Source organism: Hylaeus anthracinus, unplaced genomic scaffold (genome assembly GCF_026225885.1).
Source record: "Hylaeus anthracinus isolate JK02 unplaced genomic scaffold, UHH_iyHylAnth1.0_haploid 12000, whole genome shotgun sequence".
Lineage (NCBI taxonomy): Eukaryota > Metazoa > Arthropoda > Insecta > Hymenoptera > Colletidae > Hylaeus > Hylaeus anthracinus.
Window position 1 is genome coordinate 2,744,235 of NW_026534347.1, and position 26,666 is coordinate 2,770,900.

Consider the following 26,666-nt stretch of genomic DNA (forward strand, 5'->3'; position numbering starts at 1 on the left):
GCATTCTTAACATTTCATTTGTTCGCACGTATCGCATACTACTAAAGATACTTAGGTATATATATTTTTGAATCGTTCATATCATGATGTGGTTAAAGACTTCTTCCGAATTTCCAACTATTTCGAATTATCTTAACGGGGATAGTAATTTATAGATCGTGTCATTAAAATTTATAATTTTACAAGAGTATTATGGACGCGTAAATAATATTTTCAAAGTGTACAGGGAGTAGGTTGTATACTTAAAATTTTAATTAATAACGGGAATAAGATTAGCGAATGATAACCAAAGTTAACGTTGAATAACTGTAAAATCACTTTATATAAGTTTTTAAAATGTATCGTGTATTCGTTAAGAGAACATTTGCAGAAGATGATAAAAATATAAGGATATATTGTGCAAATCATATATTCAACATGATCGATTTTGTTTCTTTCATAAGCGGTTTTCTTCTGAATCCATATTATTTCGTTGAAGTTTTCGATTTATTCATATGCCCACTTATATTTGTTCTTAATTTCAAAATTGCAACAAAACAGTGCAATTGTGCAAAACAAAATTGTCGGCTATGGATTTATAAAATTACACGTTAACCTCAATAGTACAAAAATCTGCACAAGCTGTGAAATTATTATTAATAGAACTAATTGAAATTAGCAATTTTTCTTTTAGCAAAATACAACCCGAATCTTCTGTGCATAATGTATATGTTCGAGAGAAATTCATTTTTTCGTATGTACCTTTCAGTTACATCGATGTATTGATGATTAGACGTGATACTGTGAGTATGTGTATTAAAATAAGTTGATGGATATAGAAGAAAAGTTGTAATATCATTATCACACGAATCGAGTGTTATTATTTTATTTTGAGCACGTTCGTTTTCGTTTCTCGCAACATTCCTTTGTATGTTCAAGGTTATATTAAACGCACAGTGATGTGAATCCTATTTTTAGTGTCTGTATTAATTTGATAATAATTGAAGGAATTGTATTACGTGAACTGTGCCTATTGAAATTACATATATTTTTGTAAGTAACTGTTATTATGATTCTAATATCAAGCTTTCCAGCACGATACGCAATAGATCGATATCCACGTTAGAAACTTTCCACTTCATAGCAACGCTACTCTATGTTAAGATAAAAACGTGACATTGTTTATTTGCGTAGGTGTTCATATTTGTTTATGCTTTTTGTACCGAGTAAACGGCATTGCTTTGCGAACTAGCAAATTTTTACTATTACGTAATTCGTTCTTAATAGTCTACTGAATTTCTATATAAAAAAAATATCGTATCTGTGCGTTCTTTGTTGTAAGAATGTTCTTGGTAATACAAGAAAACTTGCTTTCAGCTGCTACGGATTTTCAATAAAAACCATTTTGTTTATGTTTAAACAACGCAGATTTGTGCACATTCCAAACAAACAGAAATCACACTTTTCGCGTATTATTATGTTTACACTTAACACACACTGTTTATTTAAAAAATTATTTTATTTATATTTTTTTTATGTTCTGTGGCATATTTTGATACAACTAGGCATTAAACATTAAAAAGAAAATATACAACCGTATTAATTAGTTCTTTCTCACATAGTAACGTATGTTGGAGCTGTCATCACTCCGCAATTATTCTTTTCTTGCGACATAAGGATGTATCCATCGTTACCCCAGTAGTTGGACCATGAATTTTTAACTAACCAATAATCCTTTCCATCAAGTTTACCGTAACCGACAGCCAACACGGCATGATCCAAAGATTCCTCTGTATTGCCTGTTTACAAAATATTATTTGCCTTAATAGAAAGTTTATTAGCAGCAATAATAAAGAAAGGCGTTGCGTGTGCTCACCACAAGCTGAATCGTAATATACTCCGTGAGAATAGAAAGAAAATGTTTTATGAGAAGCGTCGATTGCAACAGAAACTGGTCCATGGTTTGCAATGGCATACTTCAAGGCTTTAGGATTGTTTGGCGTAACGTTCACAAAGCCCGTGATTTTGGCCGTCTTTGTCACGTTGTTTATATGACAATAACCATCCTATGAAGAAACATATAAAAACTCATTTATGTCTCAATTAATCATGTCAACAAACCTTTCATGGTAATTTATGAATCACTTACTTGTCCAAGGTAATTGCCATAATCGTCTTCAGTGGGCAGACCACCATGTTTCATGATCCACTTGTATGCACGGTAATCCTCACCGCCATCACAGCCATTATTTCCGAAACCCCACGAGCAATCGACGAGAGCCTATAATTGCACGATAAAGTAATAAAGTACATCGAATTTGTATAAAATATTTATTACAATTCAATGTCTTACCTGTTGAGATAAACGCACTTGTTTACCATATTTCATGTAATATGCACCTTCGACGGAGCCAGTCGTTCCAAAACTCCAACAGGATCCACACACGGATTGATCTATATAGTTCAAAGAATTTCTTATTAGTTTGCAATAATCGTTGTCGTTACCATCTGTAAATCAACTTTATCGCAAACCTTTAACAGGGGTAACAGCACCAAAGAGTCTCCAATCTAAAGAGTCTGGAATATCTGCCTGTAGTTTATCGACATCATAAGGGAAAGCTTGTCCACCATTGTAACCTTTAGTGTATTGTTTACCGCGTAAGGCCTTTAATTCTAAGTCGGTACGATCCACCAAATGATTGACATCTAATTGATAACCCTTGTTAGCTCGATTGGTTGAATGAATAAATCTGTAAATATTTAGTATAACATTAATCGAGAAATCGAAATTATACGCGAATTTAACGCATACCTTAAATTTTGTCTGAATACTTCTTTACGCTTCGAATGCTCTATCTCATTCGTATATTCCTTATTGTGAGTCTTCTTGAAAGTATCAAAGGCATCGTCTACATGCGCATCGTAATTGTGAATGAATTCACGCATAGGATTGAACGTGTATACGTGCCTGTCTCCGGGGCCAGGGAAACTGCCGCATGTCAAGTCTATTTAAATGCATGTTTTATAATGAGTAAATGTCCACATCAATTTTACATTAAGGAATATAATAAATCGTATGTACTTTCTCCAATTTCGAAAACATCGGAACTGGGTGTCTCGGAAGAGTACCAATCGTAATTCAAGTAGTAATGATCGTAGTGAGAACCCAAAAGACTGTTAAATCCTCTCATTTCGTATTTCACGGGAATTGCTTCTTTCAGCATAGGTACACGTGGAGATTTCTATAATTAATTGTAAAATGATTAAAGACATGCTTATATTAGACGCAGATTCAGATAGACGAAATTTAATAATCTTTACCTTGTATCTTATCCAAAGAGTATACTTGTTTACTTTTCCATTAATCTCTTGCTCCAGCCTCCACTTTTCACACAGTTGTCCATTGACTATTTCCTCTCCAATGCACTAAATAAATGTTAACAAACTCTATAGTAAAATTCAATTAGAAATATAAAGGGTGATCTTTATAACAGGAAAATGTGGAAATGCTCTTTCACCTCCATTCCAGTTGTGTCTGGAACAATGGCCTGAGTATCAATCTTCATTTCACTAGTGCCATTTACTTGCAGACATGTTTCTTGATTGGTAATAGACTCTGTGGTGATTGGAGCAAGCTTTATACTGCTTCCATATTTTCCCTTATGAGATAATTGGAAAGTCTTCACCATTCCTATTTAAGTAAAATGTAATTTAACTTTTTATCCAGAAATATAAGCATTTAAAAAAAGAAAAGATCAATTTAAATTACCTCCATAGTAATCAATTCTGCTGGATCCACTTGCACCATCAAACCATGCATAGAATGGTTCACGAATTTCAGCATATGGGATATATAAAGTTCCTTTAACTGTATAAGCATTGCTAAAAGTTGGAGACTGTACAGCCTCAATGCAAGAGAGACCTAAAAAAAGCACAAGTCATAAAAATGCATATATTAATATTATCTCTGCAAGTAAAACAGCAATTTTGTCTCCTATTACAGATATCTATTATAACTTTAAAGATTTATGACTGAGGTCATAAAAATATTAGTGCATATCTCTACAAGTAAAACTAATTTTGTTTCTCAATATGGATATCTGTTAAAATGCAAAAACTTATTTATCATAAAAAATATATTAAGGAATGTGATCATACCTAATGCTATTAAAGCAAAAGTGCTCGTAAAAATATACATCCTTATGTTTCTGTAACATAAACAATACCAGCATTGAATGTTAGCTTAGACACTTACTCCTTATGTCTTTGATAACATTATGACCCTAGTTAACTGGTGTCATTGATTGATGAATTGGAAATAGTAATACATTGAATTATAGCACTGGGTAACATGCATGGAACACAATGAAAAAGGTTTGAAATGCTAACTGAGAAGATTATTTGCAAACATACAAAGAAGGAAACTTAATTGGAAGGAACATTAGACACTTTCTATGTACTTACCGTGACTACCTTATTTAGACCACAGCTTTTTCAGCTGTTTTAGGTTTTCAAAGATTGAGTCTAAAAGACTCAAATGTCGAACGTTGAAAGGAATATCCCCCAACGGTGAAATGTTTCTATTGAACAATTTTTCACATTCCTATCACTTCCAAGTCGAAGTATCAAACGTAAACACAAACAAAGCCCGACGGAATAACATGAATCACAAAGCGACTGGCTCTCAACAAATGCACGTTATATATACTATCGTCATCAGATAAGAACATCGCATGCTAGGATGGGAGGAATTCAGTATCGTAATCACCAATTCTGGGGCTCGTATACTAAAGTTTATGGTAGGGTACAGAAGTGGGCAAAATTTTATTTAATAACAAATAAAACCAATGTGCAGCCATTGATTCGCGACGATGTGTAGCTGAAATAGTAACTAGAAATTAACTGATTTTATGGCTGTCTTTTTATGTTAAACGTCTTTTGTTACATCACTGGGTAAAGTGCAACAATGTTTTTTGACTTGATAGTGACGTTAGTCACTCGATAAATATGCGCTTACCACGATAATTATGTAGTACTAGTCATTTAAATTGATCATCCAATTTGTTGTCTATCAACATAGAATGAATTAGAAAGTCTTCCTAATATATCCTAATATAGTCTTCCGAATATATTTCCTAAGATTACGAAGAATAATAATGTTTTGTCTTATTAAAAAAAATGTGTAGAAGTGTATTATTTATCTTTGTCCTCCTATCTTTTACTTCTTTTACAATTGTCTTTTTTAATTAATTGATAAAACAAACGGAAGTAAAATAATTAAATCTCTATCAGAGATCTACAAATGGGAGTCAGATAATCGGGTTACTGTCGCAAAGAAATTTTGTTCGATGCTATCTACCTTTTATCATTTTTAACACAATATTGTTCTCGTGATAACATTCAATAAATTGACGTATTAATACGTTGCTTCTAAAGATCGAGTACAATGTAGTGGAAATACAGGTTATGTCAGAACTATAAGTAATTAATAGAATTAATAAATAGAAAGAAAAAACATTAAGTTTTATTATCAAAAGTCGAAGTTGCCACCATTTTCTGCAACGTCCTTTGATTGGGTAAAATGGAGTGATCTCTATTTTGTTTCTGAAAATGATCTCAAGTCTTCAAACAATCAATAATGATCTGTATAAATAGATCGTCAGGTTCATATAACTCTAAATGACAATTTTGTTGCAGAAATACAGAAATATTTTAGACAATTCAACTTGTAGAGAAGGAGACTTATCATGCGATTGGTTGATAACGTCCACCACGTGGACTGCAAATATGCCAAAAGTAACGAGATTGCATTTAACTTTATCTAATTATTATGTATTAGTAGCGAACAATAAAAAAAAACACAATTGAAATCGTTCCCTCAATGTACCCGAATTTTATGTTGGTAACATAATATGTTATCTGGTAAAATAACTTTAATACGTTCGACACTGACGTTGTTTATATAAACATCAATCGACATTATAAAATTGATCTGATCAATGTCCCAACGCTCTAAAGTTGTTAATTTGTACAAGACGGTAATGAATTATTGCAAATTTACTTCAGTTTGTGATGTGGTGTTATTCACTGTGACATAGACATATTGTTTTGAAGTGACTCATTGATCGCGTTATGTTTCGAAAAATAAAACCATTAATTTATTCTATTATTGTGAATTCAAACTTTATATTTTGTATTATCATCTGATGCTTCTAGCTCTTGTACATGGGTCGAGACTATCCAGGAGGTTATGACTTTTTCAGACGTAATTTGAAGAAAGCTTTTGAAAAGAATAAAGAAGAACGTGATCCTGAGAAGATTGATCAAATGTTGGCTCGTGGTAATTTTGTCATTAAAGAACTGGAAGCATTGTATATGTTACGTAAATATAGAACGTTAAAAAAAAGATACAACAATAATACCTAAATAACTGTACAATGAACTACGCTTTATATTGCTTTATATGTACTTTTACACGTAGAAAAAAGATTTATCTTACGTTTATTGTTTAAAATTAAAGTACTTCCTAAAGTATGTTTCTTATATCTGGTTTATAGTCACAAAAATCAATATTTTTATCAATGTTGATTAATCTGTATTCGATATATAATAATATCGTTAAATATTTTTGTATATGTACCATTCCTATAAATAAATGTATATTTTTATAGTAAAATCAAATCTTAGGTTTGCATTGATTACTTTATCAGTATGGTTGTCAAAAGTGACATTACAACCTGTATGTCCAAAGAGTATTTATAAATCCGATAGTTTTTAAGTAAATCGAGATTATTTAATTCATCTGTTAGAAATTGTTATGGATTCTAATAGTGCAACAGTATAGGATCTATAATCATGGCAGTTTGCGTTGCTGTAATCGGTAAAGATGTAAGTATAATACATTTTCCACCGTTTTGAGGTTAGTTCAACGAATAACATTTGCATTGTGGATTGTAATCACAATAGCCCAAAATGTAATAGTCCAAAATTGTTTAACAAATGAAACATTTATTCTCAGAATTCTCCAAAATATATTAAATGTGCAGATGAATCCATGGCATTACAATTTCATTGCAAGGTCCACACATCAATAGATATTATAGAAGAGAAGTTGAATGTTGGAAATAAAACAGCAATTGATATACGTGATTTGTATTTAGGGTTGTTATATGCTACAGAAGAATATAAAATGTATGCTAAACATATACTATTATATTTTGTTATTAAGAAATAATATGAATAGTTTTGTTTTTCAATTCTAGATATGGGTATGCCACCAATACAAAAATCAAGTTTATTATAGTACTGCAATCATCAAATCTATCAATGAGAGACAATGATGTGAAAATGGTAATGCTTTTGGAAATAATATGCCATTTACTAATATAACAAAGTATGTTTTGTTTTGCAGACCTTTAAGAGATTGCACGCTGCATATTCTAATGCTGTGTGTAATCCATTCTACATTCCAGGTGATCAATTAAATTCCAAGTAAGTTATATATGTTCAACTACTAAAATTATTTTGAATAGTGTAACAAATTTTAATATGATAAAGTTTACATATAAACACATCTTTTAGGTCTTTTGACTTATCTATAATGGATATAATGGGTATTGTATAGTTTTCTTACCAATGATGGTGTAATGGAGAAAATTCTGTAAAAATACTCTCAAATATATCACTTGTTTTAAAGGTGATATTATTAGACAATTTAAATTTCTTGATTGAATACATTCGGAAATTTCTATTGATTTGTATGTCCTTATTTCTATATCCTTTTTAAGAAAAAATTCCTTTTACGAAATTGTCGTATTTATCTCTCGAGTTAGTACCAGATGAAAAAATTTCATTACTGATCTTTCATTGTTTTCTTTTAGATACTAAAATTTGAGCCCCTTTCTGTGATTCACATAATCTGCCTTCATAAACTTCGTTACTTTTCTTTTCATTCTTCTCTTTTCAGTATAATGATCTATGGTTCCAATTCAAAGTGATACTGATAATTCGATCGATACTATCATTCTTTTGATTAACAACGCACCATTATTTCCAATACGAAGAAGGAACTTAATAAAGAAAATTGAGTTCTTATCAATGTTGTTACTCCACTTGAAACTGCTTCATTTATCAGTCAAAAGTTATCGATATCGGTTTTAACAGTAACTCTATTGAATTGCGTAACATACGCATATTGTAAAAAAATGTCGATCTTTTATTAACCCTTTGCGGTACTTAAAAATAAAAAAATAAATAAATCCTATATTGACATTTTTTGTTTTCTTCGGCTCCTCTTCGCTTTCCTGTAACAAACACAAATATTTTAAAAAACAGTTCAAACACATGTTACCCAGTTTTATGAGAGTTACTTCGGCCAATTTGGTTGTTTTTTTTCTGTAATGATATCCTTTATTGTCTCTATTTTACAAAAACAAAGAAGCAACACTGATATATTGCTTGACCGACGTAACTGATAACTCGTAGGAAACACGGTAATTCCAACTACGCTATTCGCGTTTATAAAATCAATACTCAACCCGCAGAATCGTATTTCTACTAACTATAAAAATAGTTCTGTCGAGACGATGCATCATCTGTGGTTGCGTTGTATTTCGGCATTCCTCGTCTCCGGGATGATAATCGGTGAAATAAAATACACGTGGATGATTTGTGATTCCAAGGGAAGGGGTGGTGAGAGCAGGGTGTTTTCCGTTATTCAAGTATTTTCAGACGAAATGCACGAATTTGAAAATACACTATGAACGTTTGCTGTACAAATAATAGAAACATTGTTCTAATGCTAATATTTGACAATCAACAAAATTACCGTGAATTAATCGTTACGCAGGTAGCTAAAAAAAAATTGTTTATCGCAGGAGAAACACTCGTCAGTGTATACTTCTAATACCCTCATTGGTCGTACTCAGTGCAATAAATACAAGTTCTCGAACTTCTTTTTTTTTTTGTTTTACTTTTTTAACAATATAATAATACCGCCAACGAACCGAGGAAGTTGCATTCAGTGCATAGTGGGCGCAACCAATGTAAAGAAACGCAGATAGTGTTACATCGTGAATGAAACAAGAAACAAGACGTACCGCAACATGAACTCGACAAGCGCACAGTTCCGGTGAGATCGAATGGTGCACATAATTTGCACGGATGAAAAAAAAACCAGTAATAACAATACAAGTAGTAGTAATAATAATAATAATAATAATAATAATAATAATAATAATAGCGATAATAATAATGATAATAAGTGATATTAATAAAAAAAGAAACGAGACGATTAATGCCGATGGTCGATCACAAAACGCCTTTTAATACGGCTTTGCAATTAAAAAGACGTGAAGAACGAAATGCCAATATATGTGTGTACGGCTGGTGTACAGCGTATATCTTAGAAACTAAACAGAATAAACGAACAAAAAAAAAAAAAAAAAAAAAAGAGAAAAATGTTTAACACCAACTGAAAGACAAATAAAATAATAATAATAACCAGCAATAACAAATGGCAACGTGCATACTTATCAGCTTAAACGTAATTTTCCTGTCGCATATCTTTTATGCGCGTTCGCATCACCATCTGCACCTTTCTCCCCCTTTCTATGCTGTATTCTGTCCTAATAACGCTGCTTGCTTAAGATTTTCTATTTTCCCCGCATACATACATACACACATACATATAATACACACATAAAAATTGGCAAAGTTCGTTAACGGTTAAGAACAAAATATTTTCTGCAAGTATGAGACAAATTCAGGTATAAATTCGTTTTCCGTATTGTTGAGGAAGATACGAGTACCTTCTTTAAAAATGATACAAAGGAATGTTGCACGCTTTATCGATGCTTTTTCTGTCTTTCTTTTAATCTTTGGAATCAATTGATTAATCAAAGGATAGTTAAATGTGAAAGTGCTACTTCCAAGAAATGGATCCTTTGAAAACGTTGTTCTAAGAATCGCGATCCTTACTTTGGAAAATACTGGCTCAAATCAAAAAATAAAGTTAAATAACGAGCATTTGCACAATAACGATTGGCCAATTTTCTAACATTATTTTTCTTTTCAAATACTTGTTCGTGCACACCAACAATAAATTCGTCACCTCTGACCCTCCTCTGATAAGAGATTTCACGACTATACAGGACACCGAACGTACAAAAAGGAAGAAAGAAAGCTCTGCAAGAAACAAAACGACTCGCAATAGCAACAGAAAACATTATAACAAGTATACATATATAAAATTAGATACAACATGCAAGAAAATGGAAAATCGGTCGGTTTCATTTTTCTCATGATTCTCGTTATTATTACGTGTATTTCGTGTATTCTCGACGCACCTGCTGTTGAAATTCTACATATTTTTTTTTTTTTTTTTTTTAATTCACATATTTAGCCTCTGCGGCAGCGAGCAAACGCACCGCGTTACTAGCGTTTTAATCGTTTAAAAATTAAACGTAGGAGACGGTAATTCGCATTTTATCTCGGTGCTTCTCGCGTTACAACGATGGAGTTCGACACTCGCAGAAAAGTTTCTCGTTCGAACTTCTACTATTTGTTGTGTATGTGTGTTGTGTGTCTCACTCTCACTCTACACTCACGCAATTCCAAAGAAAGAAAGAAAAGGGAAAAAAAAAAAGAAACACGAAGAAATAGAGCGACTTATATCACAGTATCGTACGCAAAGCTTGTATGAAATCGCAGATAGAACAGCATGAAGGCCAAATGGCGACACAATACGCTCGTTTTCGAGGCATTTTACAATTATTTCAAGGGGAGGGCATTACACTTTTTCGCTTGTTGAAGAACCATCAAAAATCGGCGTTCCTCGCACTCTCTTCACACTCTCCTCTCGCACACGCTCTGTTACTCTTTAACATCCCTCTCTCGTTTCTTCTTTTACACATTCCCATGGCAATCATTCTTTACATCCATGGTCCATGATATATAGCTTTGCGTGAATCTGAGGTTCTCAGCATTATTTAGTAACAAAATAGTAAACGATGGCTGCTGTGTCTACGCATCCTGAGAATAAATCGGGGTTTCTGTGTTCTCCTCTTTATAGTTTCCTCGTTATTTTTTTTTACGCTTCAAGAGAGATGGGCAGAATTTTATTCGAATAACAAACGATGGATGTAAACGTTTATTCTACTGAACACTTGTACGGATAAGCGTTTATTCGTCCAACACGAAACACAATTCAATCTTATAATTCAAACTGTAGCTTTTATTAAACAAGTAACGCATCGAAAGTTGTTTATCTTTTATTCGTTATTTCTTTTATCTAGATAAGAATTTTGGCCATCTCCGCGCTAGAAACATACGTATGCTGTAACGATTTATCGTCCGAATACGTATCACCGGCGAGTAACAGTATGCAAGTAATATTCGAAGGTATTTTTCATGCATTTTAACTCATCGAAAACAACGGTTATCGTTCGCATGTTATCACAATGCTGATTTCATGTTTGTTAAATCTACTTACTGACATTAATCGATAATCGAATACGATACTTCAATTAAAACTAAACAAAATTAAAGAAAATATACATAAATAATAAACTTATTTTCGAAAATCACTATCAATTCCATTTTTACGGAATACTTAATTGACGTTCGGTCAATTTCATGACAAAAAGCAAAAATAAAAAGGAACTCGAATATTACTTTACACTGCGCATGTGTTTTTCTTTTAATACCCACAAACAGGGGAAAAACTTTGGCAACATACTAAAACGTTGGCAACAACATTCTCTCCGTTGTTCATTTTTTTTTCTGCTTGTTTTGCTTTCAGCTGGGCAGCACAGCCTTTATCATACACGCAAAATATTCTGGTACTTTTTTGTCATCTTTTTACACGCACAATCACTCGCGATAGCTTCTGCTTTCCTCCGTATAATTGTTATTTAGTAATAATAGCGGTACAATAATAGTTAATCGAATAGCTTCATTGTAATTGTTAATAATTAATTAATAATAGTTATTAATATATGTATATACAGCACAGAAAAACTGTCTTACATTGAATAACAAATTGTACAGTGATACAAGGCTAACACTGAGATCGTCGGACACTTTCTCTCTCTCTCTCTCTCTTTCTCTCAACTTGTTATTACCCTTCGTTTCTCGCTTTTTTTTTTACTTTTTTTTTTATTTTTTTGCGCTTTTTGAACACTATCAACACGCCGATTAATCGGGCCTTAGTCCGAGCGATCGTTGACGAATATACGTAAACATTTCTGAAATATCTCGTCAGCTGGATGAGGAACTCCCAGATCCAGCTTCGGAAATGAACAAAATTTAACCGACCTTCAAAAACGTTTACATAACTCGTCACGATTACGATAATTACATAACAAGCACAATTGTCTCGGTTCTCTGCAATGGTTTAAGCGAATTACATAGGCGGTATCGCCGAGATCGTAAAGCAACCCAGGGTTAACGATGAAATTAGAAAAATCCTTCGTGCATTTGTCTCGTGTACAGTCGCTGTCGATATGTTGCGTTGGATTTGTTTTTGTGTCGATGTTGTGTTAATGATTTCTTTTTTTCTTTTTTTTTTGCTGTTTCTTGTTTGTAAATTAATTTACATCAGCGACATTTCAATAGTTCGATCGAATCTGTTATCAACCGATCGATAGAGCAGGAACGTTGCGCTTTTGTTTCATTACCGATGTGACAAAATTCAATGCATCCAATTAGGATTTTATTTGTTGTGCCCTTTACGAGAAACGTACGTTTTATGTTACAATACAGGCTACGAAGGGTTCATAGATAAATGCAAATAGCCTGCCGTTGAACAAAATAAGCGTGTTTCTTTATTCACGTTTAAAACGCTTTTGAAATGAAAACAGAAGGATTGGTATTTCGTTACAATATATGCTTCCGAATTTGTCGATTACTATTAATTTCGCTGTTACAAATTCAGAAAAAAACATGTATAATATGTTACCGCCTTGCACGTTTAAGGTGTATATTTTTATTTTTTTTTTTTTCATATTTTTCCCTTGATATTCGTTAAGAAAAACGTTTAAATCGTGTATTTTCGAATATATGATATCGTTTCAGCATAGCTGCCACTCGACACTTGCTATAATACACAATTTATAGTTCTATTTTCTTCAAGACCTTCTCTGTGTTACTCTCTGCAAAATCTTAGTAATTGGCCATTTGAACCAGTCAATGGCACCACAGGCTGACACTGCATTCTATTAATTTAAGGCGATGGAGCACCTGACTTCTGAATAGTTTGTTTGCATATCGAGTGAAGATACCTCGAAGAAATGTCATCCACTCACGAGAAAGATAAAAATCATCGTTACTTATCACATGGGTGATATAATACAAGGTCTTGCGATTAAAAATGAATTAATCGTTATACTCGTCTACAGTTAGAGAAATGCTCATAAATTACGAAGGAATTTTTAATACTATAGTTTAAAAGTATGTATATCATACATATACAGATAGAACACATTGTGTAAAATGAATAATGTAAAAAAAAAAATTGCTGTAAAAATGAACTTTATATAATAATGTCGTATGTTATAGTATTTGTAGTAACCGTTGTACTTAATCGTTTTTAAAATACAAACACGAATGAAGATGGTGATTATGTTCAGTCACGTTATTGAAAATATATTTTATTTAGGACATGGAATGACGTTCTCTTCGAGATATATTCCGGTATGCATCGATGTTTTCCCTTTCTACACATTAAATATCTTAATTACTCATCTGAAAGCTGTACCCCCAGCTGTACCATTTACTTATTACTGGAGGAAAAGAAAAAATATCAACAGAGTTCACTCGTTTCTTCTCGATACATAATTTGGATATTTTTTGAAAAAAAAGAGCAATAACAAAAATCGCCAATCTTAATTTGTTAATAACGATTAATTTCTCATTAAGAATAATAATAATAATCTAAATAGACAAATACACTTTCATTCATTTATACGAAACTTATCTGCGGTAATCTGTTATTCTAGTTACCATCAAAGGCGATAAGTTTTCACACACTTTCTCATTTATACCTTTGCTCAAAGATGCGTGAGATTTGTGTTTGAATTGAAAACTACCATGTAAATTTAATCTTTGTTTCATTATTTTGTTCGCCTATCGAAAAATAAAATATGTTAACGAATGTTACATCCTATGTTAACAAATAGAATCATCGCGAAAGGAATCATGCTAAGTCTGTTTCTTTTTTTGATTCTCTACTCGTATAAGTTTCCTTCTTTTTTTTTTTCTTTTTCTTATCATAGAACGATACCAATCGGCAAACTGTACTAGTTACATTCTCGTTCGTTTGAATTCAGAAGATAACACAATTCCGCTAATGATTCCGACAAATTTAAATAGAAGTTCAAAAACAAATTTGGACATCGGCTAGTAGAAGAGTTTCTACACGAACTACATGCATTCACACTATCATACTTTATGATCACAAGCAAGTATTTTTATTATAATTATCATTACCAATAATTAATAATTAATTATTCATTAAATAAGCGAGTCTGTGTAAAAATTTAGCGTTTTTCGACACATTCGCACTCTTTCTCACTGTATCCATTCAGTTTATGACCTTGAGCGCAACATTTGCAAAAAATCAGTTTATGATTCTTTCTTTCTTTTTTTTTTTGTTCCTTAAATCTCTTAAACTATTATCTGTCGCAGCTGGAAGAAATAACCACTCCATAAAGTCATAAGTCAATCACACTATTTTTTTTTTTAATATTTTACACGTGTTCAATGTCACACTTACATTCACCATTTTTTTTTGTTTTGTTACACTTCGCACATCCTTATAGCTTTCTTTACGTTTCTTTATGCTGTCTCGAATAAAGTACGTTTAACCTAGCAACCACTATTTTCATTTTGACCTTCTTACAGTTTCGATGAAGACTCACTGACTGTTGCAACAATCCTTGTTTTCAAGGTATCGTTTAAGATCATCTCGGCTCGCAACATTTCAAGTTTATTAATAGTTTAGCAATATTTTTTACGGACGATCTCAATTTGGCATAGTTAACGTAACAGGCTTCATTCAACTATTCGTAGACTTTATTACAATGGTCTAAGGTGTATTCTGTTATTTTAAAGGCATCAGCATAAACCACTGTCACAGCACATGCAGTTCTTGAAAAATCTGCTTCATGGCAATCTTGTTTTTTTTTGTTTTTTTTTTTTTTAAGTTACTTTAAACCTCCTTCGATAGTTTTTGTATTTTTTTTCTTTTCGAAATTGCATACCTCCGTATCGATTCGAAAAACATTTTCCAAAATGTATACGAGGCGTTTTGCAGATGTACGACTTTCGCATTTTTTTCGTTTTTTTTTTGTTTTTTACAAGAAAATTTGTTTTCGTTTTTTCAAAGAAGAGGAAATACGTTTCGTGTGTTACTAGTTCGTAATATTCAGTCAAATATTGTATCGAATGACAATACTGAAACTTTGATGTTGTTACGACCTTTTCAAAGGTATTTGTAACTTTTAGAGTATGTACAACAATGGGACATACAATAAGTTTCGTCTTTTTCTGGTGATTGAATTTTATATACATTATCTTCAGAGGTACACTTTACGCCGCGTGGCTCTACAGAATTATCACTGATGATTTGACTCGAGAATTAGTACAGTTTGTTTTTATTATGATCGGTAATAAAAGTTCGACCATTTCGTTTGCGTTCAGATACTCATTCAGTTTTGCATTAGTAAACAGACTCTTCTAGCTGTTTGTATTTTATAACGGATAACTCGTGATAGATGCAATCTTGCGATACAAAAACATTGTTGTGTTATTTACCCCATCCTTTTAGTGCCCGTTTCACTGACCACTGTAGAACTGTATACGGCCACTCGCGGTAACTGGCATCTCCCTCATAACAGCGTCCCATGCTATGTTAACAAACAAAAGAGAACGAGACATTTGAATTTCTCGTAATCAAATCGTAAATATGACCAATTTCGCATTTTTTTAATACTATTTGTATATCGTAAAATAAAATTAGACGCTTGCTTGGTCCGACTTATTCTCAAAGAAATTTTTGCTAACAATTAGTTCGTATCGTGTTAAACAAAAATTATAAAATTCTAGAATAAAAATTCACTTACCCAAGCCGACGAACGAGACGATTTTATCGTGATTGTATGTTTGGATGTTAACGTCTTCCTCAGGAGCCACGTAGAGCATAGAAAAATCTTCTTTGGGTTGATGGTATTTTTCCATGATTCCTGGTGGTGGCGTGGGTGGTGGCGGCAGACACGTGGGTGGAGGAAATCTTGGTGGATAACCCATGCATGGTAACCGTTGCACCATCACAGGGTGCATAGGTTGTTGGGTCACATGAGTATTTGGTGGTTGCATGAAATTAGGCGTAAATTTATCACATCTCATGTGTTTTTCGAATATTGGTGGATATCTGTCGAAATTCGACGGTGGTTTGTTTATGAGCGAAGGAACTACAGAAGGAAACACAGAACTGGCAGTTGAAGTCTCTTCGGTGGCAGAATCTTCGGATAATAAAAGTTGTTCATTGATCTCGAAACCGAACCTAAGTTCTGTCGGTAAGTCATTGTTCTTGGTGACGTCAGATGAAGTCTCATCTAACAATATGACTGCGGGTCTTGAAGATTTTTGTTTGTTAGACGCCTGGAGCTCCGTTTTTTGAGACTGATCTTTGTCCGAAGCTGTACTTTGCTGTTTCGGTTTCTTACACTCGATATCTTCTTGTGGATCTTGTTTCACGTTCACAGAATACGTATTTCCCGATTTAACTAGCTCGTGCTTAGAGTTCGCGTCTTGTTCTTTCACAGTTTTCGCTGGTTTCTCACTCTTAACTAATTTAGTAACATCCGAATCGACATTTTGATTTTCTTGCGGCAACTTTGGATTACTCTGAACGTTGACTTTTTGTGCCTCGATGTCGTCGCACGATCTTGTTACTGGATTATTTTTATTTTCGGAATCCGCGCCGGTGGGACCTTCTGTATTAGGCAATTTTTTAGTGTTTTCATCGTGAGATAAATATCCGGTTTTCTTGAAATGCTGACCTTCGTTCGACACTTCGTTTTGTACATTTTGATTGCTTTGAACGTATCCCCGACGTGATCGAGGATTATTACACTTTATATTTGCAACCGAATCTTTACTGTTAACGACACTGGAGTTGGGATTGTTATTATCAGAATCAAGAGCACAATTTGTCACTGTATTACAGAGCTTTGATGGCGCGGGATTCGTCACTGAAGTCTCGTTTGAATTCGCGCTGTGATTAATAGAATTCGCGTGTTTTTGTTCCTGCTGCATTAAACTTTGATGCATTTTCTCAATGTCTTGAACGTATTTAATAACCTGGATATTTTTATTGATAGCTTCCTTTTGAGCTTCCGCCTTCTTCCTTTCCGTTGAATTCTTCATCTTCGACGACAATGTCGGCGAAGGTGGCTTATCGAAACTGAGGTTCAATATGTGATTCGTGTGAGTGAAGTTGTGTTGCTTCGCTTTTCTGTCTGTGTGTTGTAATTCGTCTAAACTGGGATAGTAATCCTGAGGAACTTTGTCTGGTTCCGAGGGCGTCTTCGGTGGCACACTAGGCCACGTAGATGTGTTCAGCATACTCGGAACGATCGAAGACATATTTAATACCGCGCTGGGTGTCATGTTGATAGTCGCCATGCGAGCTATGTCTGCGTAACTTGCCTGCGGTGTTCCGCCCGATGAGGTAGCTATTTTCGATAAGTTGTGTTTGGACGTGTTCGATGTGACTGGCAACGAATGGACAGAGTCCGAGTCACTGCTATCCGATTTGTCGCTGTAACCAATAATTATTTTAAATTATTTAATACAATTAATAACTAAAAAAAAGTAATCGTAGTAATTACCTTGGCGGCATACTGCTTGCCGATTTCCGTCTAAGTTCAGGAGAAAGAGGCGTTCTATATTCGTTAGAGAATCCTCTCGAGTTCTGGAGGTAAGACCCGGATGTTGTCAGATTTTGTGCTCTGCTACCGCTAGAACTTCTTCTTTGCTTTTTACTCTTTTTCTTTTTCGTAACTACCAGAAATTCTGTTTCGTGTTCGGACTCTGGATTGATTTTTTTATTGGAGTTTCGTCGACTAGCATAATCATCTCCAGTATCATTGCAATATATAGACTGACCTTCTTCCGTTCCCCAGGATCGTCTATCACCACGACTATCGATAGCTGTGTCCCCCGTACTTCTTTGTTTCGCGCGACGTAAAGCAACGTTAATTGTACCTATCGAAGCGATAATAGAATGTTTAATAATCTAAGAATGTTATCCAAATCTGTCGATATTAAAATTACTTACCATGTTGACTCGACAAACTACTGGCACCGCTAGAACTGACACTTTTTTCTGTTGTTAGGTCTTCCAACTTGGTCTTGGATATTTCTTCGAGTGAATTGGACTTCTGTAACTTGGCAGGCAGCTGTTCTTTTTTAGTATCTTTTTCTCTACTCCTCGGTTTCGTTCCAGAACTAGTTTTTACTCTCACAGGATTACCCGGTTTTCCTTTTTTACTTTTAGATTCTTTGTTTTCGATGAAGTTAATTAAATTCTCAATGTTATCTTCGTTGCGATGACCTTCGATAGTCTCGGATTTGTAAACAATAACATTGGGTTCTTGGGTATGTTTTCTTCGAGGTTTTTTGCGTTCTCCGTTGTAATTTTGCACTGCATTTCCATTTTCATCCAAGGACTTCTTCTCTCCAGATGCTGTAGTGTGTGCTGTATACCTGGAACCTTCTGTGCAAAATCCATACATTTTAACTGGATATAAAAATGAAGTTTGTAGTATACAAGGTGTCTCACAATAAGTGGCATTTTTTATATGTAGTATCGCTTCTTTCTGTAATACCATTCATTGCAAGAGATCCCGTGTATAAAGGCGAAATGTAAAAATGACTATTCAGTTAAAGGAGTAAATATGTTCTTCGATTCAAATAAAATTCTCACACGACCGTAACCGTTATTTTTATTTTAATATTTGCATTGTTTTTGGTAATATACTTTGATACAGTAAGTCCTTGAGTTACGCGGATGTGTCCCCCATTCGAGTCTCTACATATATATATTTTGTACGCATGTATAAATATTAATTAACATATTAATGTTTTTTTCCTCCAATTTTGCTTTACATAAAGAAGTATATACGGATCCATTTAACATTGTTTAATTTACGCAGAAAACTTTGGAACGAATTAATCGCGTAAGTGGAAGACTCGCTGTATCGCAATAGCTGCATGACAAATGAATTATATTCGATAATTTTGATATTTGACCTACCCATTGTGATATTCTGGGTTTGCAAGGACGCAGACATCATGGAGCATAAACTTGGAACTACTTTACCCTGACTAGCACTAGAACTGTTCGAGGTTCCACCAATACCACATTTCACACTATTAAAAGTTTGAAAAGAGAGGGCTCCAGTTACCTCTGTACCATTGACAGATATTTTTGATTTATCTTGTTTCCCACTGTGTTCTCGAAGAGAAAAATCTATAGTAGTATCCACGGGAGTTTGAGCTATATCGAAAGTAGTACGTGATGTATATTGAGGTCTACGCGGTTCAATAATTTTCATTTCAGTTCCTTCATCATCTTCTGTATCCAAAGAGTGAGGTCTTTGAACCCCACTTATTATGGATCCCACATTCCTTTCGCTGATAGTACCCACCTAAATAAATAACCAAAAAGAAATATCAACAATTCTTGGATTATATATTTACGCGTAACGTTAATTTACCTCAGCATCGCCTAAATCAATCACCATGTAATCTGACTTATACTCTGGTGGCGGATTATCTGACTCGAGCATTTCATTTGTCCCGTATTTTCCTTTGTTATTTCTTTTCTCACGTACTTCCAGTTCAGATTCGCAAAAATCTTTTTTTGTGTCTTTCTTATCTTTCTCCTTCTCGTCCTTCTTTGTGCTACTGTACGATGGTTTGTCTAAAGATTTGGATTTTTCTTTATTGGTCCAGTCATATACTGTCCTTTCCTCGCAGAAACCCTTCTTCATGTACCGACAAAATATGTATTTAATTAAAATTTAATATCGGTCAAATGAATTAAAATTAAAATTTGTTTAATACATACCTTTTTATCAAACAATAAGTCTAAATTAGCCAACGAAGCAAGACTGTGGGATGCATTTACGTTCGAAGGTAATGAACCGCCTTCTCTTTGCCTAGCAGATACACTGGGTCCTGTATATTTTTTATTTTTTCTTCTACTTCCTCCGTAAGTATGGCTCGAACCAGATGTCAAATAAGCAAAACTACTATCAAATTCTGAAGCAATCGGTTGGGCCAAATTTTGTAATGATCCTCCGTGTGTAAGTCTTTCGGATACAGAGTCTCTTTTATGTCTTCTACGATTTGATCCAGGTAGACAGCGTGAATTAGTTATTATCCTACGTCCTTCTTCGGTCTCGTCGGCTTCTGCTTCCTGCAGAAGTTCCTGAAATAAATATTATAAAATTATTGTTACGAAAAAATATAATGGTTGGAAACAGAAAGACCAGCAAGCTTACTTTAAAAAGACTGGATTTTCCTTCGCGATCTTTGGGACACTTATATGTTATAGCTTCATCTAACAGTGCACGTAATTCACCCTCATTTAATGTGGACAAAGTAGCTGGTTCTTCCTGAAAATCATAAAAAATGGAAAAGTTGAAACTTTGTTCATATTATAATTTGAGCTGGAAAACAAATGTATTAAACACTGTTATAAGCATCTCTCTTTTCAAAACATATACGACTATAGACCAAGGGTGTGTTCTTATTGAACAAGAACTATTATGTAAGCATACATTGAATCGACAATACTGAATATCTCTACATAAAATGCATGTTGGTCGATTATAAAAAAGAATAATCTATAGAATATGCATACAGAGCATAAAATGTTCTTTCAAATTCAGTTTAAATCCATTATATAGCATAAAACTTATGTTAAATGATATGTTTGCAAACACTTTGTTTGTAACCTGTACATGGTAGAGGAACATGTTTTGCAATCTAGATTCAAATATGGAAAGTATGCCAAGGGATCGATCTGAACTTTACGAGTAAACCATATGTGGAAACACACTTCAAGATGTGCTAACAAAGAAAAGGGGATTTGAGACATGTATACATTAATCTTTTAGATTACTTCTGGTACAGTTGATTATATTTATATTATATTATTCTTCGTATCCTTAGAATCATTCACAAGCAATAGCATAAAGTACATGAACCTTTTTAATGCTTAGTAATATAAACTGATGACATATAATGATTAGATCCATATTAAGTTAACACCAAAAGATAAATTTTGTTTTGTAACATTATTATATTATTGCACATATTGTACACCATAGTATGAACTAGTCCACAATGCAGATAAGCACGGATATAGATAGATTTAGAGAGAGAATTTAAGGTTTCACTTATTGGATTTTGCGAAGAAATATAGAAATCACATAGAAAAAAAAAAAGTATATGGATATAAATGATATGTAAAGCTGTCAAGATTAATACTTCATACACATGTATACATATATACATATTATTATTAACATATGTTAACGATATATAAATTTTATCATTGTAGACATAATTGCAAAGTATGTTTGTCACTAAGAAAAATGCGTATATTCTTAATTTCGATATTATTTACCTGCAATTAATCTGTAGGAATGACATGTAACATTACTACATCAGAATGTATATAGCTGTTTACATAACAGTAAAAATGATTGGTTCATAGGTTTTAATTCCATCTACTTACAAAATACTGCATAAATACTGTTACGAAAGTGATATCTTTGCCCGTAGGTTATAAACAAAGTAGGAAATACCGTAGAAGAAACCATATAGATCGTGTCATTTATTTTCGTGATAATTTGACTAACTCTGTCGCACGGTAACCTGATTAGCTTCATTCGAAGCAAAACATTTTTATCGGAATGGCTGCCCGTGGCAAAAAAAGAAAATAATTGACTGCCACGGACTTTTGCTCCTTTTTTCATTTAAAACAGTACACAAACGTCGCCGAAACAAAGCATTTTATTAACGAACTTTATTCGAAGCGACGTGTGAAAGCTAAACGCGATTACGATTGCTCCCAGAATACACCATTTTTATGGAGATAACAAAACCTTTCCGAACTTATTGACCGTGAATCGTCGTACGTACAAATGAAACAGTCTGTACATTTTCGTACTTAGGTTAACGATAAACTGTTATCGTTCTTCTGAATAAGAAAGAAAGAAAAAAAAAAAAAGGAATTATCAATCTTTTCACGGTGTTAAGTAACATGCCTCGAAAAAAAGGAGAGAGGCAAAAGAAAGAAAAGAAAAAATAACATATCGCACGAACAATACAGACCAATCGTTTTTGAAGATTTGGAAAGAACACTGTTAATGAATACTCGCAAGTAAGTCCTTGGAAATGCGAAAAGGATAGCCAATAAGCGAGTTTACCTACGCTTGTAAATTAAAATAGGACACACACCAGGAATGAGTTTGGGCTTGTCCAGAGATCGATAGGGGGTCGCGATTAGCTAATTGAGACACGAGGAGATACCGGGGTGACTTACAGACGAAGGAAAAATCTGCTGGGCAGTGCCGGCACGGAATTTATATTTTTAGAGGGCACCTGGGTCGGCTGCAGTCGTCTCTGCTCCGTCGAACTGCAGTCCTGCAGTATAGCACCGTTACGTAGAGATTTTGCGCATTTGAGTACACGATAAACGTAGTCGACGATATGATATCACTGTTCAGAAGAAATAATATCGGCAGTGTCAAGAATATGCTGCCGATTTAAATGCTATTATGACGAGCGGGCGCGGCGCGCTCTTCTCAGCATGGCCGCCGCCATTACACTGAGAGCACGGCCATTCCAGGATCGTAACAAGCAGGGGGCCTCTCGATGCCCGAATTCGGTATCCTTTGTCAATCTACCTTGTTGCCAACATTTCATTCGAACAATAGGCAACGTACAAAGTTGATGTGTAACCAGCGACTTATTTACATTATTTATTCGATCGAACAATTGAATTATTCTTTGGTCTTATTCTGTAATTCAAGTGTTTAAATATAAACAAGACAAGTGTCGCAATAAACTACACACATTATTCGAACGAAAGTATTTTGTCTAGATAAATATTTATTCGAATAACACCCAATTTTGTCAGGCCCTCGATCGTGAAAATATGCGAATGCAAGCTATCAAATTTTGCGCCGAATAAGCTCTACTGAATTCGAAAATATTATCAAAGCTAAAATGAGATCCAACTATCGCGATTATATTAACAAAATTTTAAATCCGTAGAAACATAACTTCTTTGATAATTATTTACTACATCACGATTTCAATGATTTTAATTGTCGATGGAGGAAGATCACTTACTGTTCTAGAATTAAAATTAATTGTTGCTTAATCTTAATTTTCAAGATGTATTCGAAATTTAAATTATAATATAAAACCACGCCTACGAAGGTACGACGTTGAACTCTCGATTGGTAGCTGAGGTCCCAATCGGAAGTCTTGTGTCCAGGGATGAACGAAATGTATTTTAGAAAATCACGAAATATTTTATTAATTTGTACTCTGTTCGTAGTCGAGTATTTAAAAGCGTCCGCTTGTTGTATTCGTTGAATGTGCAACAACAAAATACATTTTTATTTGACTCTCGTAATTGTGCAGTTAGCGAATGCAGAATATATTAGAATTTCATATTTGATAGCTGAATAAATGTAAAATACTTTATTCAGTTTAAGTATTCGTATTTTAATCTAATAACGAATAACGAATACATGCTCCGCGAATAAATATTTTTTTGTTTATTCTCTGACATAGTTCAAGGACATTGAAATCAGTGAGATCATTTGTGATAGCCCCACCACTTCACCAGATAGGATAGTATGATAAATAAATTGTAACTTAGAACTCTAAAGATGGCCTTGCAGAACAGTGTTGTAAGCTATTTTAGTTAGGTGTTAGTATTACTAAAAAGAAGTAGTACATAATTATATAACGAAGACCTAAACTAATATTCTTCAGCAATTGAGGCTCCTCATTTAACCACTAATTTACATTATCAGAAAGACCATACACTAAAGAGTTAATTGTAACAAGCTAGTGTCTCCAACATAAGGAAGCCAAGAGATACAATGCGTGCATTTTTGCATGTGTTCCTTATTTTTGATTTTCTGTCTGTCATTTAAAATGTATGAATACTTATAAAAATCTATTAACAGTAATTGATACCTATTTCACATATTACATTACTTTTGATTAATAAAATAACTGCAACAGTTCCTTTTTCAATTTGCAATTTGTAAATGTGGCTAATAACAGTAGAATGAAAAACATACTAGTGTATCTAACATCTTATTTATCGTAAGAGAACATAAAGGATTAATATTAACATATGTACAGTGTACAACTGTTCTCTTGTGTCTGGACTTATCATAATATATATAAATTAATCTCTGTTGTTGATGTACATGCATAGAATAACTTTTTGCTTATATTATGTCTGCTTTTAAATTCAGATAAATACCAAGTATCTACTATGACTACAAAACTTTTAACTCACCTGTTTATTATCAGAGGTGACAGAAGTCGGTGCACTTTGGCTCGTAGGATCTAAATTAGTATCAGTGTTCGTCAAAGCACTCTCTGCACTTGAACTCTGGTTACTAATAGTCTCCACGCTTACGACTAAATTTTCTGTATCTCTTTCGTTCGAGATTTCACTACGATTGGTTTCAGCAGCTTTATCGGGTGCTACCGGTTCTTGACGATGTTCCGGCCCTGGGGCCATTTTGGTCAAAATTGACAGCGTTGTGTCTGCTGTACTCATAGCTTGTTCATCGTTTTTCTTTGGTGTTTCAAGGTCTAACGACCCGTTCCGATCGATCTTAGATGATGTTGATTGATCATCACGTAAAATTCGTCGATTTCATTTTAGTTTGTCTAACCATTATACTATCACGTGCGCGTGGACGAAAGCATTTTTCATTGTATCGATATCGCATTAGGTTAAAAACGGATCGTGAATTCCAAATATATCGGTACGTGTCAAGGAACCATACACGTGTAAACACCAACAAGAGTTTTTATAGAAATTAGAAGATATAATCGAAGACCTTTTCAATGTGCTCGACTTTACGCGCGTACCACGCGCGCTGCGAAGGTGACAAAAATGGCACCGTCCAGCATCTACTGTCGTAACTGTCGATCAATCGAAGTAACTATTGTATTCATACGATTCTTCTCTTTTAATTATCTATGTATATCTTTAATTCGCTTGCAAGTTTCCGTTTTTATACGTACAAGTCCAATTCGATCCGTTTTCGTGTTTTGATACCACTAATCTCTGGTTGTTGAGGTTATTTTCGATCCGCTTGTCAGCTTTCGGCCACAGCTGTCGATAAAGCACGTTCTACATTCCATCGAGTCGAAATACACATTATATTTGCTGAATCGGTGATCGCAAACTACTTATTCTGTATTCGTGTTATACATTTATCGAGGAAGAAATGCGAAAACAATGAAAATACTCTAGCGACACGTCGTCCTATTATCGATACGTTCCTAACTTGGAATTGTTTGTTGTATTTTCAATAATATTTTCAATAACATAAAAGGTACTTAATTTGCAACTTATGTAGTCTCTTCAATTTCGAGCGAGCATGTAAAATAAAAAGGAAGGAGTTTCGAATCATTCAATCTGTGCGAAAATTGTAACAGTGTTAAAACGTATAATGAATATAAGACGAATGGGAATGCTTTTCATAACACTTGTCAAAATTGCACGTTGAAAACGGAAAATTGCAAGTATCTCCAGTTGACATGTCAAATTAGTTTCGCACGCCTTTGTAGTCGGAGAAGGCGTCGAAGAAAGTCCAATTTTGGTGTTACAAAACGAGCTTGATAATCGCCGTAGTTCGGAGCAGTCATAAATTCAAAATGGCCGCTGTCGATATTAAAATGCACATTTTCCCCACGGAACGTTGCTACGTTAAACTTGTGTTTTCATTAAATGAAATGCGATTTATCAATAGCGTTGCTCCAACCGTGCACGGGCGGAAGACGCGAGAACGTATTTGTCCAAAACGACGACAATGTTTCTGACATTGCTTGTACACACACTGAAGAGTATATAGTTCGTTCTTGTCACTATTCATTCGTACATGAGTCTCGGAAGACTCTGAATATCACTTTTCAAACATTTCACTGACAAGTGAAAACGTATCACCGAGTCACAAGTAGCCTGATCGGATCATCGAAGCGTATTCCAAAATCCTCGGTGAATTATCGATCGCATAATGTTACTTCTGTCCGTGCACTTTCTCACGACAACACAAAAGCTAAGTGGACTGCCTTTTACGGAGACACTCGAGCCAAAGGAAAACACGAGATTCTGTCAATGAAATTTATTTCAAATACAACATAAATTGTATCCGAGCGAAAGAAAAGTAGCCCACCCAAAACTTCATAGCACGATGTCCCGAGTCCGTCCGTACGGTTAATAAATTTTAACACTGAAACGCCTCGTTCGATTTCACTATTGTCCGATGAAAATTGCTCTCAGTTTATCACATCGAAAAGAAGTTACGGGCAAACTGACGTAAACCTGCACAGACAGTTTTCTC

At 34.0% G+C, this 26,666-nt stretch overlaps 3 protein-coding genes across 5 annotated transcripts; 1 reads left to right on the top strand and 2 right to left on the bottom strand.

Annotated features, from left to right (window-relative positions):
- Nucleotides 1-1,479: 1,479 nt before the first annotated feature.
- Nucleotides 1,480-4,667, bottom strand: LOC128889985 (digestive cysteine proteinase 1). The gene is made up of 12 exons (XM_054148091.1): nt 4,444-4,667; nt 4,138-4,187; nt 3,749-3,901; nt 3,498-3,670; nt 3,301-3,405; nt 3,062-3,221; nt 2,792-2,984; nt 2,512-2,729; nt 2,333-2,433; nt 2,129-2,260; nt 1,856-2,045; nt 1,480-1,778 (listed from the first exon to the last, which is right to left on the bottom strand). The coding sequence occupies exons 2-12, from the start codon at nt 4,175-4,177 to the stop codon at nt 1,594-1,596; spliced, it is 1,650 nt and encodes a 549-aa protein (XP_054004066.1). The 5' UTR covers nt 4,178-4,187; nt 4,444-4,667; the 3' UTR covers nt 1,480-1,593.
- Nucleotides 4,668-5,832: 1,165 nt separating this feature from the next.
- Nucleotides 5,833-10,806, top strand: LOC128890009 (trafficking protein particle complex subunit 2-like protein). Of its 2 annotated transcripts, XM_054148136.1 has the most exons (7): nt 5,835-6,017; nt 6,196-6,319; nt 6,824-6,867; nt 6,998-7,170; nt 7,242-7,329; nt 7,391-7,470; nt 7,561-10,806. In XM_054148136.1, exons 1-7 carry the CDS (start codon nt 5,979-5,981, stop codon nt 7,601-7,603), a joined length of 591 nt encoding a protein of 196 aa, XP_054004111.1. In that variant the 5' UTR covers nt 5,835-5,978; the 3' UTR covers nt 7,604-10,806. The 2 variants fall into 2 exon arrangements, 1 of the variants encoding a protein (XP_054004111.1); XR_008460533.1 differs by lacking the exons at nt 6,998-7,170; nt 7,561-10,806 and having other exon boundaries at nt 5,833-6,017; nt 6,196-6,867; nt 7,391-7,445.
- A 3,801-nt stretch (nt 10,807-14,607) lies between these two features.
- On the bottom strand, nt 14,608-24,875 carry LOC128889980 (putative uncharacterized protein DDB_G0277255). 2 transcript variants are annotated; one of them, XM_054148086.1, is made up of 9 exons: nt 24,605-24,875; nt 20,550-20,663; nt 20,114-20,476; nt 19,761-20,030; nt 19,298-19,691; nt 18,320-18,754; nt 17,871-18,246; nt 16,101-17,800; nt 14,608-15,884 (listed from the first exon to the last, which is right to left on the bottom strand). In XM_054148086.1, the coding sequence occupies exons 1-9, from the start codon at nt 24,869-24,871 to the stop codon at nt 15,814-15,816; spliced, it is 3,990 nt and encodes a 1,329-aa protein (XP_054004061.1). In that variant the 5' UTR covers nt 24,872-24,875; the 3' UTR covers nt 14,608-15,813. The 2 variants fall into 2 exon arrangements, with proteins under 2 accessions (XP_054004061.1, XP_054004060.1); XM_054148085.1 differs by having other exon boundaries at nt 18,320-18,757.
- Nucleotides 24,876-26,666: the final 1,791 nt, after the last annotated feature.